Source organism: Aquarana catesbeiana, linkage group LG04, assembly GCF_042186555.1.
Source record: "Aquarana catesbeiana isolate 2022-GZ linkage group LG04, ASM4218655v1, whole genome shotgun sequence".
Taxonomy (NCBI): domain Eukaryota; kingdom Metazoa; phylum Chordata; class Amphibia; order Anura; family Ranidae; genus Aquarana; species Aquarana catesbeiana.
In genome coordinates this window covers 399,176,421-399,195,367 of record NC_133327.1, presented here as the reverse complement: position 1 = coordinate 399,195,367, position 18,947 = coordinate 399,176,421, and the positions used below count along the sequence as shown (strand labels likewise).

Genomic DNA, 18,947 nt, shown 5'->3' with positions numbered 1-18,947 from the left:
TACAGGATACACGGTGTTGGAGGATATACTGTGTGGCAGGAAAATTCACTGTGAGCTAGGAGATCTGCACATGTACAAAACAAGTGGCCAGAGGTGTGATCTGAGGTATGCCCAGTGTGTGATCAGATAAGATAAAGCACTATGATTGGAAGGTGCAAATTAGAGAGCTGTACAAAAGGCTGTGATGTGCAAAGGTTCGGGACTCCATGTAGTTCAGCCAAAATACAAGTCATCATATTATCATTGAAGCTTCCCCACCAAAATCTGGATCAAATTCTGGAGGGCTTTGACACTGGCTTTTGTTTTCAGGCATTGAAGAGCTTTGCCTTTTGCTATTATGGGAGCCAAGAGGCATCCAAGGTGTCAAGGATTGACAGACAAGTTACTGCGTGGGCAAGATGCACAGGCTGCAGCCTTTTCTTGTTCTGGGCCCAGGAACCAGCGGTGGCTACCTAGGACCTTGCTATGCAGGGGGATGCCAAGAGTGTACTGGTGCCCAGATCTAAACTCTGTAGCATTTACTGCAAACCTAAATGTAATTTTTGGGTGAACAGACCCTTCAAAGTGAACCTATAACTGGGCTGCAAGCAAGATCCTCAAAGTGCTCTACAGAAGCACAAAATATCGCAGCTCATCTTCCTTTAATTCCTCTGGACACTACAGAAGGGTCATATTATGAACAAACTTGGTAGCAACTCTTCCCAATCAGAGTAGTAATAGGATTGGAGAGGGCGGCAGAAGGGGCAAGTATATATTTTCTTCTTAGGAAACCATTTTACTTGAAATGTTACTACATACCAGAGGTGCTTTGAGAATTTTTAAATGTTTAAATGCATATGGCCTGGTCACAAAAGCATTTGTCATCCTGAACCATGTGCTTGAATGCTGAGAGTAACTTTATTTTGAATGTGGTTAAAATAAATGTACAGTGATTTTGTACATCTTTTGGTTGCGTATTATATATTCTCATGTACATTCAGCAGATAGAGCTTAGGCTGTACAATTTCTTCAGTCCAAGTTTCTGGGTCATCTATCAAATTATCATTTCTAAAACAAAGAACCACATAATATAAAACAGTAGTGAATATCAGTAAAAGCTTTTAAACGTGTAAAACACAGTAATTTAAATGGGCCCCAAATCATCCCTGGATATACATGTATTGTTAAAATTGCTTAAACATTGGCATCACTGCAGAACAACATAGTCATATGATGTATTTTAACTATATATGGGCACATTATTAAGAAATTAAATGACATTTGCATTAGTTGAATTGAAAACACAGGTTTTAACTACAGCCTAAGGCTTTGTAAGCAGTGTCTAGGAAAAAAAAGTTTGACAATACCTTTATACCCCCATTGAGTTCTATAAACACCTGTACTATTTAAAGTCTGGAATAATATCATGGTAGTTAGAAGACCAGTGATCCATTCATCGACTTAATTAAGGACATATGATTCAGAGTGAACTTCAGTGCTGCAAACATGCACAGACCATACTCCAGCACAGACTGAGGCTCTTTTTGGATAAGCAGCTGTGGCGTCCCAATAAGTCATGTTCACTTTCTCAGCCAATTAACAGATTTCAGGCCTGAATGGGTTGCAAAGGTAATTTTCAGGTCAATTACACTGTAATTTTACTCCTGTGTAATTGTCAATTTGTGGTTTGCCTGCAGCTAAATAGTAGACATGAAACTTCATTATCAAGCAGCAGAATTCCATATTTAATATACCAAACGACAATATGTCAGCTCAGGACAGATTAGCAGTTTCCTTTACCTAGCATTCAGACACATTATCATTCAAAATATTTTACAAATTAATTTGTCAAATTCTTTATTGAAGATTAAAATATTCATTGCAATAGATGACATACTAAGGCCTCATGTACACAGCATGTTTTTGCAGCTGCTGTTAGGGGCGTTTGGCGTTTTTCTTTTCCCTGCCTCTAAATGCCTCTTCATGTTAGCCTATGTATCCATGCACACATAGACTTTTAGCAGCATTTAGAAGAGTTTAGATGCAGGAACAAAAACCCCACTGCTAGTGCGGCCAAGAGCAGCAGAGCTTGGGCAGAAAAAATGTTTGATGATTATAAACGTGCCTAAACACATGTTAACGCTAGGTGTGTTTAGCGCCTGAGCATGAATTAAAGAGGAAGTAAACTCTCCCACTCTGATGCTGCTTTTCATTTAGTCCATTATATTAAGTAATTATCAAACTATAGCCACTGTAAACCAGCCCAAGTCGCATATTACTTACTGTTTAAAGAAACTTTAAAAAACTTGTTTCCAGGGGTAAGGCAGCGCCATCTTAAGTATTGTTTTCTGAGTCCACAGTAGTGTATTTCCACCCTTACATTGAGCACTTCCTGTATTGTTAACCAAGCCTCCTTTTCAATCCAACGTTTCTATGGCAACCCTGCTTCACTGCTCATAGTATTTCGTAGTATTTACTTGTGCCTATTGTTTGCCTGTGTCAGTCTTATCAGCCTTAGCTGACAAGGCTGCAGTAGTGCTGTCCGATAGCCAGGTTTACACCGCATGTGATGTCACATGGTCACATGGGGTGTAGTAGGAAGCTCTGAGTGATTATGCAGTCTCGTGGGATTTCAGTGTCGTGCCGTAGGAAGATCTGATAATAGACAGACAAGTGCACAGGGTGTGCCATAAATCAGGGGAGATCTGGGCATGCTCAGTGAAGTCATTCTAAAGAACAAAAAGGATTACAAAAATACTAAGCAAGTAAGGAGATATCTACAAGTAGTGTTCATTAGGGTTTTTTTATGCTGATTTACATGGGACAGAGTTGTGGGGGGAGGGTTTACAACCACTTTAACGCCCAAGTGCTTGATGCCTGTAAATGCGCCTAAACACTTGTAAAAGCATTAGGCACTTTTACAAGCGTCAGGTGTTTTTTTTCTGCAAAATCGCTGCTGGCTCTTAGGAGAGTCAAAATAAAGTTCTGTGTGCATGAGACCTTAACCACTTCCTGACTGGCCCATGTAGCTTTACTGCTACATGGTGGCCGCAAGTGTATATACCTGTTTTCATTTCCAGGTAGAGGGCGTGTCAGCTGTGCTGTGATTAGACAAAGCAGAAGGCGATCAGCGGGTGCCAACCAATGGATGACCGCCGGCACCTGCTGATCAACAAGGAGGAAGACAGGACAGAGCTCCGCCTATGTAAAAAAATGTGCAGAGCACACATTTAACCCTTTGATCACCCTAGCTGCTTAACCCCTTCCCAGCCAGTGTCATTAGTACAGTGACAGTGCATATTTTTAGCACTGATCACTGTATTAGTGTCATTGGTTCCCACAAAGTGTCAATTAGTGTCAGACTTGCTTACTCTGATTTCACTATACACTGTGAGCTTTTCACTGTGTGAATTAGAAGCTGCAGCAATTTAGATATCACTTGCCTTATTTCCTGTCTGGGAGGATTCCAGCATCATCTCATCCTTTCCTCTATGATCTGCCCTTTCATTCATTGGATTTCAATGCAATCATGGCTCATCATCCCAACTTCTACAGACTGACATCTACACATGAAGCCATTTTGATATTTACAAAACTCCTCCAAAGGACGTTTGAGAGATGTACTGAGGCAGGCAGGGCTGGGACAAGGGGTGGGTGGAAGGGGTGGCTGCCTTGGGTGTAGGATCCCCTAAGCTTGCACATAATGAACGGGGGGGGGGGGGGGGCACAGTTTAGCATCTTTGCCCTGGGAGCTGGATAACCTTGAGGGAGGATTCTGTGAGGTTTTCATGAAGCTATGTACAACACCCTACCTTCTCTCCTGATAAAGAATTGAATTTCATCAAATAGATCAATCTAAAGTAGGTCTAAGCCCTTGTTCACAGTGCCGCAACTTTGAATCCGGCATCCCTGCAGGACTTCATTGCGGCTTGTATATGACTTCTTTAACAGACGTCAATGCAAGTAGTGTTGATGTCGCACCAAAGTAGTACAGGAACTTTTTCAGAGCGTCTTGAGTCGCACCAATTAGAACGGTTCCATTGCCAGTTCCATTGGGTGCAACTTGTCATGCGACTTTGATTTCTCAAGTCACATGACAAGTCGCAACAGTGTGAACCAGGGCTGAAGCTAAAAAGGTTTACTCCTGTCATGAATTCTCCAAGACCTCTTGGGGTAACTACAACAGTTGTGTGTGACTATTTTATGACCATAAACATCTGGGAGCATTTTGCTGCATTCGTGCAGGCAATTAGCTACACTGTGTGTCTGTCAATCCCAGCCACAGGAATCAGATTCCTGCCACTGGGATTCGCAGCGTGGCTAAAAAAAAACCCGACAGAGGTTCTTACACTTGCATATGTAAAACTACTTTATGTGTGTATATGTAATGCCTAATTCACAAGGGCACTGAGGCACATAGACCGTGAATGGACCATGTGTTTATGCGGTTTGAGCCTCCAGGTGCTGAATGCGGCGGCAGTGACATCATAAGGGGGTGGGGTCTCCGGATGACGTCGCCGGATGGCCATGCCCCATGTCTATATAAGAAATGGCAGACAGCGGGAGCTAGCTTCAGGAGAAGAACCAGTAGAAGAGTCGGAGGAAGAAGAAGACCATCACCAGAGGGAGAAGACACATCGGAGCTATAATGGGGGACTGTTCTCATTTTAATTAAAGGACTTTGTCAAAAACCTGTGTACTGTTTTGATTTCTTTTTGACACTTTTCTGGTGAATGGGTAGGGGTACTATGTACCCCATACTCATACACATGGGGAGGTGGGATCTGGGGGGCCCCCCTTGTTAAAAGAGCGCTTTCAGATTCCAATAAGTCCCCTACCAGACCCCCACAACTACTACCCAGGGTTGTCGGGAAGAGGCCCTTGTCCCCATCATTTCAGATAATACCCAGGTTATTTGGATCCTTGGCCACTCCTTCGTTTTTTGGGCCCAGCGCAGAGCAGCCGACAGAGTATATTCTGAAAATTTAGGTTTTGATCCAGCTAGATTTAAAGTTTTTTGAAGTAGGAGGAGAGGAATGGTATGGGCAGATTTATTCTTTGAATTAGGTCGTTCACATCAATTTCTCCCCCCTCCTGATATTTTGATTATTCATTTGGGGGGGAATGACATAGGACAAGAAAAAACGCTAGCTTTGATATTTAGCATTAAGGATGGTATTATTCGTTTTAAGGCATCATTTCCACAGGTTTTGATCATTTTTTCAGAGGTGGTTCCAAGGCTGAGGTGGTTGAAATCACCTTCACTGAGGCCTCCCGAAAAAATTAGAAGGAGGGTAAACAGGGCTTTTGAAAAATTTCTGAATTCCATTGGGGAATTTTTTTTTAGACACATAGAGCTGGAAGGAGGTTGTTCTGGTTTATACAGAGATGATGGAATACACCTGACTGACATAGGGCTTGATAGTTTTAAAATGGATTTTCAAAGTTGTATTGAAAGGGCCGCGGTGTGGAGTTTTTGTGACAGGCGGGTGTAGTCCCGCCTGTCTTCTGGGAAGTTTAAAGTTTTTAATTATTTATGATACAGCTTGAGCCGTGGTGTCTAAGCTGTTTTTGTGTGTGTCATTTCTTGCAAGGGTATTTATTTACTCAAGATATATTATCTTTTAAACCAACAATAAACGACCGTGGCTAGTTATTATCCAAGCTTTCTGTCTGATGTATTCTTTTTTGGTAAACTGCCTTCCTGTCTGTTGTCCCATATGTAAATCCAACATTTCATATTCCTGACATGTACCTGCATGAGAAAGTATATTCTCTTTGTATTGCTTCCTTTGTGTGAAATCCCTGGTGTTCTTGCCAGTCCTTCGGCTTTCCAGTTAAAATCTGACCACACTAAGCAGGAGAGCACACCATATTCAGTTCTATAGCTATGCTGGGAACTCAGTGTACTCTCCTACAATGATCAGACTAACCCACCCACCCCCCCCCCCCCGCACAGCCTTTCACTGGGAAGATCAGTGTGCTGTTGTCTCTCCTCCCCCAGCTCTTATGCAGTTGAGAACAGAGGGAATTTGTTCACTTATAAAAAAGGGGAAAAGGATATGTATAGTGTTTTTTCTTTTTATATATATATCTATGCACAGATGTTTTGCCTTTTGCTTCTATTTTAAACTGAATGGGTTGTTTTGCAAGATAATCATTTACAATTACTTTAAGCATATTGTTGTGACTTAGTTGAGGATCAGATCACATTTTATGGCAAATTACTACAGAAAATCAGCTATGTCCAGGGTGTTCACATACTTTTTTTTCCACTGTAGTTGTATCAGCTTTAATGGATTTATGGAACTTATATATTAGATAATATACCACTGTAAAACCAAATAGAACATATTAAAGCTGTTCAGGTCATGATGAACAAGGTGTGTACTTACGCAGAATGGGTCTGCACATCATGCCAGCCTCGACTAAAGTTCTGCTTCAGCTCATTCATCATGCTGACTCCCAACTTATGTTTTATTTCTGCAAGGTGCTTCTCTTTGGCAGCTAACACTTGACGTAGAGTTACAATTTCATCTTCCAGCTTTGAATACAGAGAAAGAAAAAACAATCAAAGGGAACAAAAACAGATTGCATTTTGTCTGCCATAATGCATAGCTGTTTTACCAGTATATCACTTGATATAGGACTATTAAATTAGGCCTCAATCATGCAGATGTGTTTAGGCATAAACTATGCCTAGCATAAAAAGCACTGTGTTTTTCCATATCCCAGGGAGCTGTAGTTGGGTCGTACAGCTGGGTATAGAAATAAATGGTTGTACGCCCCGATATTCATGTAAACGCTGATGCTTCTGTGTATTAGGGTTTACCTGTCCATGCATGTGAAGCCAATTTTCCCAAAGCAAGATTTCCACATTTCTGAAAATGTATTCTACATGTACACACTGGAAAGCACTGATGCACAGAAGCATCAATGTGTACACAAGTATAGGAGTGTACAGCCATTCACTTTTGTGGGTGGGTAAATGCCCCACATGCAGCCCCCCTAGTGGGGAAAAATGCTGTGGTTTTTACACTAAGCATATTTTATGGCAATAAACATCTGTGTTTATGTAGACTGTAACTGATATTGTTGCTAATTTTTTTTTATTAAAAAAAAAAAAAAAAAAAAAAGATAATTATTTCAAGAGGTGGTGAAAGAACGCTCCTCTACTCGCTGGGCATAAAAAAACCCCACCAGGCTGTGCATCCCATTCCTGTTCAGATACTATAGCTTAAAGTAGAACTTTAGTCAGACAATTAAGTCCAATAGACCATTTCATGCTGGCCCCTTTTGCAGGTATAGCTTAAAAATAAGTGCCGCCCTATACTGTTTAAAATCCAGTGTAGCAATAACTCTTGGCGGAGCTGCTGGTTTAAGCGGGCTTGTTACCTTCACTCTACTTCCCTCTGTTTCACTGGCACCGGGTCTAGGGTTCCGTTGAGTTTACCTCCGGACGATACAAGCACCAACACTTGAGTACGTTTTCAATGCTTTATTGAACAATTAACGAAGGAAGTAGCAGGAAAGAGGCAGAAGGGAAACTGCAGGGAAGCTCAAATACCTTTCTGTAGGATTCTTGACAAATGTCCTTTAGAGTTGAATATTACAGTAGAATGCGCTCCCCTTGTGGGACACACATTTTGCTCGCCTTGTTAGGCCTCTCTCACTTGCCTAGCAGCCAGTACGTAGCACGAACAAAAGTCTCTGCCACAGACTTGCTTGGGATGAACCCGTACGATCCTCTGCCACAGGATGTATTGGTATTGCGGTGAATGTCAGTCACAGTGCTTGAACCTTTAAGCCAAACCCAGCAACACTATGCTGTGAAGTTACTTTAGGATACGTCCTCCAACCGAGTCACCGGGCCCCTCTCCAGACCAGCACTCTGCATGATCCTTCCATGACGGGTCCTCCCCTGGGATCTTCTCGGTTGTCCAGCTTCTTCACTCAGGATAGACAGCTCAGGACCATTCCTCGGCTGCTGTGGTAGGCCCCAGACAAGCTTCTGGGCCCACCCATGCACCGCAGCGACGCGGGCCCCTGGAACAGAGGACCACGAGGTAGCACTCTAACGCATACCTGTCGGCCAGGAGGGCCAGCAGGTGGCTGTAAAACGACCCTAAAACATGGTGTCTGTCCCATAAATACCCTCTCCCAGAATCCCACTTGGAGGACCACCTCCACTGAGTTGTCTCCGGGACAGAAGAGCATCCATACGCTTTGACACGTTGCCTTTCCAACACTAGCCGATAGTAACAACGACACCCACCGGCCCAGTATGGAAACACATGCAACGTCAGCCAAGCTGGAACAGAGGCAAATCTAACTTCCCCTAACGAGCAATTTACTAAATTTACCTATCAGATGGTAGATTGCAAATCTACTAGCGCTACACCAGTAATACACTGTCTCACTCTGCTTGTCACATGCTCAGTTGCTTTCTGTTCTTGGCACTGTGCCTAAAACCAGAGCCACAAGAAGCCAATCAGCTGACAGCCTAAACATTTACTGCTGTTCAGGGGCTCTGGGCTTCCACAAAATGGCAGCCTCTAGCTAGAAGAAACATTATTTTGGTAGCATAAATAATAATGTGGAATGTATGTTCCTTTCTAAAGGAACATTATTTTTTTACCAAGTTGTTAAAGTGGTTGTAAACCCTGTTACACCACTTTTCACTACAGGTAAGCCTATAATAAGGGTTACCTGTAGGTACCTTGAATATCTCCTAAACTTGCACAGTTTAGGAGACATTCACTGTATTTGCATGTGCCGACGTCATTGACACATGCGCACTGAAGAAACGGCCTGCTCGTGCCGTTTCCTCAGTAGCCGTGCCGTGACCGCATGTTCGGGAGTGACGCAAACTCGGAAATAACTCCGAGAGACATGACGCCGGTCACAGCGATGTGAGGGGACCGCTGCAACAGCTTAGATCTAAGGTAAGTATTTCATAATGAGCTAGTATGCGATGCATAATAGCTCCTTATGCCTTTGTCTTGCAGGTTTTTTGTTTTTATTTATTTTATTTTTTTTTCTGAGTTTACAACCACTTCAAGGGTAAAGTTCTGCTTTAGGCACTGGTGGTGGCTGTCACAGATCAGCCAAAAAGTTCTACAGACGTGCTAGACTGACCTGTTACTATTTCAAATACACTAACAAATTGAAGCCAAACTGCAGCTCACACTGCTGTTACACAAGCAGTTTTTTTTTCTTTTGCAGTAAAGGTTTTACATAAATAAAAACAAATCATTGTAAGCACTCCTGTCAGTGGTAAATGGTTTATTTCAACACTTTAACTGCTACATTTGTAGGAAAGCATTTATTGTTAAAAAAAAAAACAAATAAAACTTACTAGCTGGATCACCAGGTGAAAATAAAGAGAAAAAAAGCATAAAAAAGGAAGTTAATGCAGCCACCACATCTAAGACCCCTTTCACACCAGAGCACCGCTAAAACCGTGCTGAATCGCCGGTCGTTTTTGCCCTGCTTTAGCAGCATTTTCAGGTTCTATCTGCTGTTTTTTTTTTAAGGTCACGTGACAACGTGGCCTTAAAAAAAAAAAACACAAAAAAAGACCCGTTTTGCGGCGCTTCCGAAACGCTTTTCAGGTGCTTTGGAAGCGCTGCCCATTCATTGCAATGGGCAGGGGCGTTTTGGGAGTGCTATTTACAGCTCTCCCAACCCACCCCAAAGATGCTGCTTGCAGGACTTTTTGTAACTTTTTTGTAACGTCCCGCAAGCACACCGCCGCCACCGCCAGTGTGAAAAGACCCATTGCAATGAATGGGAGGTGCTTTTCAGAGCGCTAAAACACCGCTAAAACAAGCGCTAAAACACCTGAAAACCACCTCAGTGTGAAAGTGGTCTTAGAATTAGTAAGCTACAGTATAATAAATGTTTTTTCTTTTTTTGTATTAACAAGATTTTATTTCATACCTTTGCACAGCACATAGTACATTTAACATGGAATAGTCTCCAAAACACAGAGGAAGAACATATACCGGTACTTCTAGATTGTAAGCTCTAACAAGCAGGGCCCTCTGATTCCTCTTGTATTATATTGTAAATGTACTGTCTGCCCTCATGTTGTAAAGTGCTGTACAAACTGTTGGCACTGTATAAATCCTGTATAATAATAATAATAATAATATACAGGTCTTATGTCATTGAAATCCAAGTAAATGAATTCCACAACAATATTAATGTAACCTTAACATCCTCATAAAAGTTCTAGAGTTCCATCTATATATGAGGCTTCAATTTATTCACCCACATGAAATACATGATCACGCATATCTTATAGGTAGGCAGTGAGTTGGGAAAGTAATGCTAGTACTAAAGGATCATATTTTCAAAAGTTTTATATATAGGTGGCCTAGATTGGCCTACTTGGAAATGGGCAATGGAAAAATAAAAAAAAAAGGGGGCGGGGGAGAATGGTATGGGTCAGTAGGGTTAAATGTGGGGGGGTTTATTACTGCTTAAAACGCTGTGCCCTAAACACATTGGTGTGCAAGCAGTATGGTGGGTGTATAATCCCTCCTCTTTCATGACAGTCATAACTCGTAAGTGTAGGAAATGGAGATCCTGCTATCAAACCTTCTACATGGGATCCCATGAATCTTACAAAAAATGTAAGGGCCACTTTTATCCTCTGAGACCATTATGCTATTGCCAAACAAAAAAAAAATCAGATTTTATCCCCTATTTTCTAAAGCAGACCCATTACCATTTAGATAAAAGCAAGCAATTCTTCCAACTGAGAGTGATTTTTGGATCATTCCCTTATACTAGAAGGTGAAAGTGAGCAGCTGTGGCTACCAAAGTTATTATTAATCACACAGGGTGAAGAGAGAATGGGTTCAAAATCAGTACAAGTTGCTGTCCGCACCAGATGAGGAACACAGTAGGTCTCTACTCTACTGCATGGACTGGGCAGTTTTGTTTTGGAGAGATGGCTGTCCATATTCTAGGATAAATCATAGATATATTCATTGTCACTTGATGCAGTACCCAAAAACAAAAATCTATTACAGCTTACCAATTCTTAATGGCTGCATTCATTTTCTTTTTTTTTAGGCTTTTTTCCTTTACTTTAATCTAATGATCCTGCTACTTCTTGTCTTATGTTGGTTCCACTCCATGTACAGAGCCACCCTAATGCCCTGTACACACGGTCGGATTTTCCGGCGGAAAATGTGTGAGAGGACCTTGTTGTCGGAAATTCCGACCGTGTGTAGGCTCCATCACTCATTTTCCATCGGAATTTCCGACACACAAAGTTTGAGAGCTTGCTATAAAATTTTCCTACAACAAAATCCGTTGTTGGAAATTCCGATCGTGTGTACACAAATCCGACGCACAAAGTGCCACGCTCAGAATAAAGTGCCATGCTCAGAATAAATTAAGAGACTAAAGCTATTGGCTACTTCCCCGTTTATAGTTCCGATGTACGTGTTTTTAATTCACCGCGTTTAGAACGATCGGATTTTCCGACAACTTTGTGTGACCATGTGTATGCAAGACAAGTTTGAGCCAACATCCGTCCAAAAAAATCCATGGATTTTGTTGTCGGAATGTCCGATCAATGTCCGACCGTGTGTACAGGGCATTAGGCTGCATTCACACTTCAGCATTTTGAATCGTGGACAGATTTGCCACGAATCTGCTCACGATTTGAAAGCGCCGATGTGTGAATGACAAATCATGGGACTCGCATTTGAGATGCCATTCATTTGAATGACACCTCAAATCATGGTGCGGGTCTGTCGTGATAAAAATTGCTCTGCAATCGCGGGAAGCATGACGCCCTAAAGTAGATCCTGAACTTTTTGGGGGCGACCTGCTTCCTGCGATTTATTGCGTGACAATCACGGCAGACCCGCACTGCGATTTGGGGTGTCATTCAAATGAATGGCATCTCAAATGCGAGTCCCGTGATTTGTCATTCGGCACTTTCAAATCTCGGGCAGATTCGCTGCAGATCTGCCCGCGATTCAAAATGCTGAAGTATGAATGTAGCCTTAAGCCTTGTACACACGATCAGATAGTTGGCAGGGGATTGTCTGTTGACAGATTGTTGTCCTAAAATCTGACCGTTAGTACGCTCATTCAGACAATTGTTGTCCAACTTTCGGCAACAAATGTTGGATGGCAGGCTAGTCAGGCTAGGCAGGCTAGTCTGTTGTCTGATTTTCCTATCGTCTGTACACAAGTCCGTCTCACAAAAGTTGAAAGTACAAACACGCATGCTTGGAATCAATGCTCACCAAACACGAAATTAGCAGAAGGGGCCCAAAGGGTGGCGCTCAAGAGCTGAAATTCCTTGTAGTACGTTACTACGTTCATGTTTGTTGGCCGACAATTGTGTACCGTTAGTATGCAAGACAAGATCCAGGCACACGCCCTTTGGACAAAAATCAGACGCTCGGTTGGCCAACCATCGGATTGAGGCTTTAGACATCAACATTGTCAGTCTGGGGGAAGGGTAGTGTTAAATGCCCTAGAAGATTTAGATAAATTTGGCTAACAAATTAGATTATCACTCTAGCTAATACTTTCTAAGCAGTTACAGCCTTCTCCTTTTGGGATAAAAATTGTACATTAATGAAGGCCTCTTGAGCCCCCTAGGGAAAGAGAGCCTTGACTGATGGGGGCATGGCTAGGTGTGTGACAAGGGGAACGATTGGTTGGGACATGGGGATGGCATGGGCCTGAGCTCAGGAAATCGTGTGCCCCAGGGAATTCTGGGTCTTTCGGAAGAGTCGTTGGAAGAGCTGCTGTGGACCCTGCACCTCTGCTATGAACACTGAATTTTTGCTGCCCGGGGCCACGAGCTGGCTCTCCAAGGACATGGTAACTGGTATTCTTACCCCTGAAATGTCCCCCCCCTTTTCCACCCCCCAGGTGCCCCAGGCTGCTCGGCCATGAGACGTACCTGTCCCCCCCTTCTTCCTCAGCCCCAGTCCCTCTAGGCCTTCCCCTGGAGATCTGGCTGCCACGGCCCCTGCGCTCCCTCCCTGCTTCTCCTCGCTGCCGGAGCACCCCCCGGCGGGTCCCCCCCCTATCTGTCTGCTCCGCTGGCCCGGATTCCTCTCGCCCGGCCCGCTCCAGGATCCCCAGAGTCACATGGCGTTGTGCTTGGGCTCCGCAGCCTGTCTCCCCCCCCTCTGGCTCCCGCTCGTCAGTACGAGCTCCTCTGGGAGCAACAGCCTGTTGCCATCCCTGCCCCGCCCCCCACCCCGCTCCACCGGCGATCGGCGGGGGGGCGCATGTAGTGTGTCCTGTGGTGTCAGATGCCGGGCACGCCAGCCCAGAGCTCTGGCACTGACCGCCCGTCCTCCTCCCTCCCCCGTGCAGCACGATTCGGCCGGAGCGTCACAGCCGGCGTAACTACCTGCGCCCAGCTGGGCAGGAGATTCAAATTCAGCTCCAGGCATCACAGCCTCTGCCAGGTCCCCTGTGCATCCACATCCCCCTGCACCCGGCTGGGTGGGGGATGGTGAAGCTGCACAGGCTGTTCACACCCCGCTGACCCCTGCCTTCATGCATCCCCCTGCACCCAGCTGGGTGGGGGATGGTGGGTCGACACATGCCGCTCACCCCTGCCGCTAACCTCTTCCATCCCGCATCCCCCTGCACCCCGCTGGGTGGGGGATGGTGGTGCTGCACATGCCGCTCACCCCCACCGCTGACCCCTGCCTTCACGCATCACCCTGCACCCCGCTGGGTGGGGGATGGCAGTGCTTTTCAGACTTCTCAGACCCCTGCCATCTCACATCTCTCTGCGCACGGCTGAGTGGGGGACGGTTGCCGGTGTTCTGCCATATAGTGTCCTCCTATCGGATAGTGTCCGCTCCGTACTGCGCAGGCGCAGCGCTTGCGCAGTACGGAGCAGAAGGAGATGCCGAAAATGTCCGAAGTTGATCAGCTGACCATCAGCTGTACACGGCGCTTCGGCAGTTCTTAGCGATGGCTGTGTAAGAGGGCCCCTCGCGGGCTCGCTTCGCTCGCCACGCTTCGCTCGCCACGCTTCGGGCACGGCCTCGCTGCGCTCGGCAACTATATATTCTCACTCTATGTCCACTTGGATAGTAGGGAATGATCCTGGACATAGGGTGAGAATAACAGCGCAGGCGCCGTGTACAGCTGACAATCAGCTGTTAAACTTCGGAGACTTTCGGCGTCTCGTTTGTCCTCCGATAGGGGACTGTATTTGACAAGACACCGGCTCCCATCCCCATCATCACTGATCTCTAACCATCAGCAGCTCCCTGCGCCCGGCTGGGCTGGAGCTTCCTTCCGGACGCCCACTGCCACAGCCTTGCCCCACCATCGCCCTGCGCCCGGCAGGGTGGGAGATTTCCATTGGGGGCCTGCCGATGTGACCTTGCACCTGCCTGCTGCATGGCACCATCTCCCTGCGCCTGGCAGGGCGGGAGATGCGCACGCCATGCCGGGGATGGGGCTGCGCCTGCTGCGAGCCCTCCATCCTGGGTTTCCGGCTGCTCCATAGGCTGCTTGGCTGCTGTCCTCGGCCCCTCGGGCTCCTCAGGGTCGGGGGCCGGACCACCCCCCTGGACCTATCCTTTCGCCAGCATCCTTCGACCTTGCTAGCCGTCAACATCCTTCAAGGTGATGGCCGTCACCGCCTCCTGACGGCTCCTCCCACGAATGATCCTGTACCAGGTGTTCCTCCTGGACCTGCTGTTGGTCACCCTTCTTCAGCTGCACACCCACGACTCAGTGAGTATGATTGTGATTTGATTTGGGGTAGGTCCGGTGATGCTGCCGTATCGGGTCCATCGGATGAACGCATTGTCATGGTCGTAAAATCGGTCCCGTCTCGCATGGGTGTCGGGTTCGGCATGTAGTCCGGCCTCTTCCGCGGGTGGTGGGTGCTTTGTGGGCGGTTTAGCCTACCGGCACGCACCTGTCAGAAGACTTCAAGGATAAAATCTGGTGATGCGAATTTATGGATTTCCTCACCTTAGCCCCCCCCACCGTAAAACGATCGACAAATCCCCTTGGTCCCTCCCCGACCATGAAACGATTGGAAAATCCCGTCGGGTTGACGTGGCAGTGTGAGCAGCTTCCTCGGACATTTAGGAACCGGCTGCCGGGGGGTTCTGTGCTTACGCCGGAGTGCCTTGCGAGCGTTTTCCAGAGTTAGTACATCATTTGTTGTTATCTTGATCACATTTGGGGTGCCATACAAGGCGTACAGGGACTAGTTTTCCACTATGACACGCAGTTTCACCAAAAAGAGGCTTCAAGGAAGGAGTTCTGCTTTGATTGCCAGGATGGTAGCCTATGGTTATTGCTTGCTCTTTCCCGGCTGGGGGCCAAGCTTGACATTTCTGAACCGGAAGACCCCAGTGATCGTCTTAGAGATGCTTCCCTGGTTAGACCGGTAACCCCCCTTTTCATAGAGAAGCCTTGTCCTTAAGGGATGGTTTAGACCGTGGTTTTTGGAACCCCCCCCTTTACTCCTTCGGGTGTGCTGACCATGGCACCGAATTTAAAAAATAAATAAATAAATCGCCCGTTCTGTTCAAGTCCGTGGTGGCCGAAAAACTCCAGAAGGAATTGGACTTGGGGCGCATTGTGGGTCCGTTTGGTCCCCCCCTTTTCCACAACCTGTGGGTTCCCCCCTCCTTGGTGTGGTCCCCAAGAGGGATAATAATAACAAAAAAAAAAATTTGCCTTATCCACCACTTGTCCTATCCTTCTGGCTCCTTGGTCTATGACGGCATCGACAAGGAGGAATCAAGGGTCCACTACGCCTCATTTGACAAGGCGCTCCACTTGATCAGGACGGCTTGTCCTTCGACCTCGCTGACCAAGGCGGTCATTGCGTCCGCCCTCCGCCTCCTCCCGGTCCACCCGAAATGCTTCCATCTACTGGGATGCTACTTTCAGGGAAGCTACTTTTTGACATGTGCCTTCCCATGGGCTGTACCTTTTCTTATTATTTCTTTGAACTCTCCAGTAGTTTTCTTGAACGGGTAGTTGTCCAGGCGGCTGGTTTGCAGTCCGTGTTACACTATTTGGATAACTTCCTCTTCGCGGGCCCATCTGACAGCTGTGAGCGCCATCCCGCTGTCAGCCGAAAAGACCGAGGGCCCTGTGACGGTTCTAGCCTTCTTGGGTATTGAAATCGACACCGTGGAGATGGTTTTCCAGCTGGCCAGGCTACTCTCCCTGGTTCGCTTGGCAATAGAAAGAAAGAAAAAAAAAAATCTGCAGTTGAAACAACTTCAGTCTTTGCTGGGTTAATTGGTCTTTACTTGCCGCGTCACGCGCATGGGATGGGCTTTCTGTAGATGTCTGGCATGGGCCACAAAGGGGGTGGCTTCCCCCCCACCATTATATCCGTATCACCAAGCCCATGACTTAGGGGATGTGGCTGTCCTTCCTCCAGTCCTACAACGCCATTGTCGACATTGAGCTGTGGGGCGAGCGGTTGCACAATCGATAGGTGGGTTTTTCTGGTCTGATAACATGAGCGTGGTGCAGGCGGTCAATCAACAGTCTGCCAGATCCCCTCTGGTCATGTCATTGCTGCGTTTTTTTGGTTTTAAAGTGCCTGCAGTTTAACGTTTGCTTTAGAGCTAGGCATGTCCCTGGAACTAGTAAATAGTGTAACCAGCGCACATCATATCTTAGTGTGTATTAAATATAAGTGATCCCGATAGTTATGACTACTATTGGTATACCACACTTAAAACCATTTCAATCCGGCCAAAAACTCATGAAAACGTTATTACTATAGACATATATTTAAAAAATCGTGAAATTGACTTATTTTCCTATATTAGGAACATTTAAATCCTATACTCACACCACGTGTTCAACAGTGAAACAAAACATGTGTTATTAATTACAATGTTACTTATGAAAATCAATCCGCGACAATGTAGTGATCACCCTGAAACATATGTTGCTAGTAACAATGTTACTTGTGACTATCAATTCGCAACAATGTGGTGAACACCATACATATCCAAATTAGTGCTAAAAATGTTTATCAGTGGGACACTTATTCCCCTTGAACATCTTAGATGTAGAAACAATGATCAGTCCTTGATGGAAATATGCTAGGTTGATATTAGCACCAATCTTCTTTATAGAAAGAGACACACCGATATTCCTCCTTTTCACAAATATGGTAAAAAAGGCCGCTTACCGGATCAGATGGATCTCAGGTTAGTGAGATCAGATGAGCATGTTGCATTAGCCTGCCGGCCTTAGATTATCACCTGGGCGTTTTCCTGGGAGATTTCCTCAGCCACTGTGCTCCAATTCACAGGCAGATCTGGGCGTTTTCCTGGGAGATTTCTTCAGCCACTGCGCTCCAATACACAGGCAGATCTATCCTCACTGATACAATGTATCCGGTTTCAAAATATTAGTTCATCCATACAGAACATACACCTCAGTGGGAATAAAACGAAAAGGGCTCCATAGTGCAAATGTGTTTTATAGATTTATTCAAAATCTCTTTCACAGTCACTTTAAAACAATTCTTTCCACTGCAAATGTTCACAGCAACACTCCACTGCACATCAGGAACTACAAATCAAAAAAACTCCCAAGTATACACCAAACGGAACTCAGATAAAAAAATGGGAACCAGATAAAAATTAGCTAAAAATCAGCATACATGCAGAGCGGGAGCAAACCGGCTGACTGCATGGAGAAAGACCAGACAAACGTGATGGCGTCACAGCCTCTAGCTCCACCCGACGCGTTTCCCCTAAACAGGCTTCCACTGGGAACGGAGACATGACTGAGTGCTGACACATCACGTTTTTATACTCATATGGCAGGAGACCCAGGAAGTGACATTCCCACATCCCCTTCCTGTGGTCACTTGATATAAAGTTATTTTTCCTTCAAAGACTGCTCTTTAAATATCAAAACTAACTACTTTTCTTCACCACTATATAGGGAAGAAAGAAATTAGCTCAAAAACAAGAAAAATTTAGAAAAATTTAAAAAATTTTAATTTCTTTTTTTTTTTATTAGAAAAATATTTTTCTTTCATATGTATAATTGGGCGTTCCTGATTCGCACTTCCATTTATTATACATATATCAACCTTTAAATGACATATATTACTATTAATCATCCTCTAGTTCACTTTTAATCAGCTCCTCTGTATGGTTATGCAGCAGTCTAACCAGAAAAATACAAAGGAACTTCACATAAGGAACCAGAAATTCTCTCCTAGCAGAGGATTAATATAACTTTTACATATACCCCTGACATTATCTTCAATAAAAACATAAAAATACAAAGGATCAATACAGATTCTCAAAAAATTCTTTATAAAAATTCTCAAAAAATTATTTTTAGAAATTATTTTTAGAAACTCGGAAGACTATCACCCATTATCTATTATCAATGTAGCAATTGATATCCCACTCCACGTTGAGTCCTAGGGGTCTATAACATTGGAGGTCATATATCCATCTGGTTTCATGGCGAGAGATGGACCTTCTCATATTGCTTCCCCTCCAATGGGGGGTATATTTTTCTATTGCTATTAGTTTCAAAAGTGCTGTATTCCTGTTGTGATGTATTCTAAAGTGTTTTGAAACACTATGTCCTACACTATGCCCCTTTAAGTCCAAAAAATCAAATAGGGGCCCCCCTAAAAACCAATATCAACAGTCACCCGTGAATCATTACCAAAAAAACAGAGATAAACTACAGGCTTCAGGCCCCATGAGAGAGAGTAGAGGTAATAGACCACCTTATACCCCTCTAGATAATCGCAACCAATATCCCCAGGGAAGAGCCAATATGGACTATATGGGGAGGTATGAGGATCCCTCAGCCATGAGACCATATGGAGATGAGCAGCAGGGGGGAACATGGGAGTCCCCCAACCCATCCTGGAGATATGGGGCTCCGGTTGAAAACCGATACTACCCCCTTAGGGAGCGATATGAGAG

The 18,947-nt window shown here is 45.0% G+C and overlaps 1 protein-coding gene across 4 annotated transcripts in view; it reads right to left on the bottom strand.

Moving 5' to 3' along the window:
- The window catches only part of TPD52L1 (TPD52 like 1), a 215,807-nt gene that overhangs the window by 67,939 nt on the left and 128,921 nt on the right, over positions 1–18,947 (bottom strand). For all 4 annotated transcript variants that reach the window (XM_073627192.1, XM_073627194.1, XM_073627195.1 and 1 more), the window contains exon 3: positions 6,375–6,523. In XM_073627192.1, the coding sequence (XP_073483293.1) occupies positions 6,375–6,523 (149 nt within the window). The remainder of the gene's footprint in view (positions 1–6,374; positions 6,524–18,947) is intronic.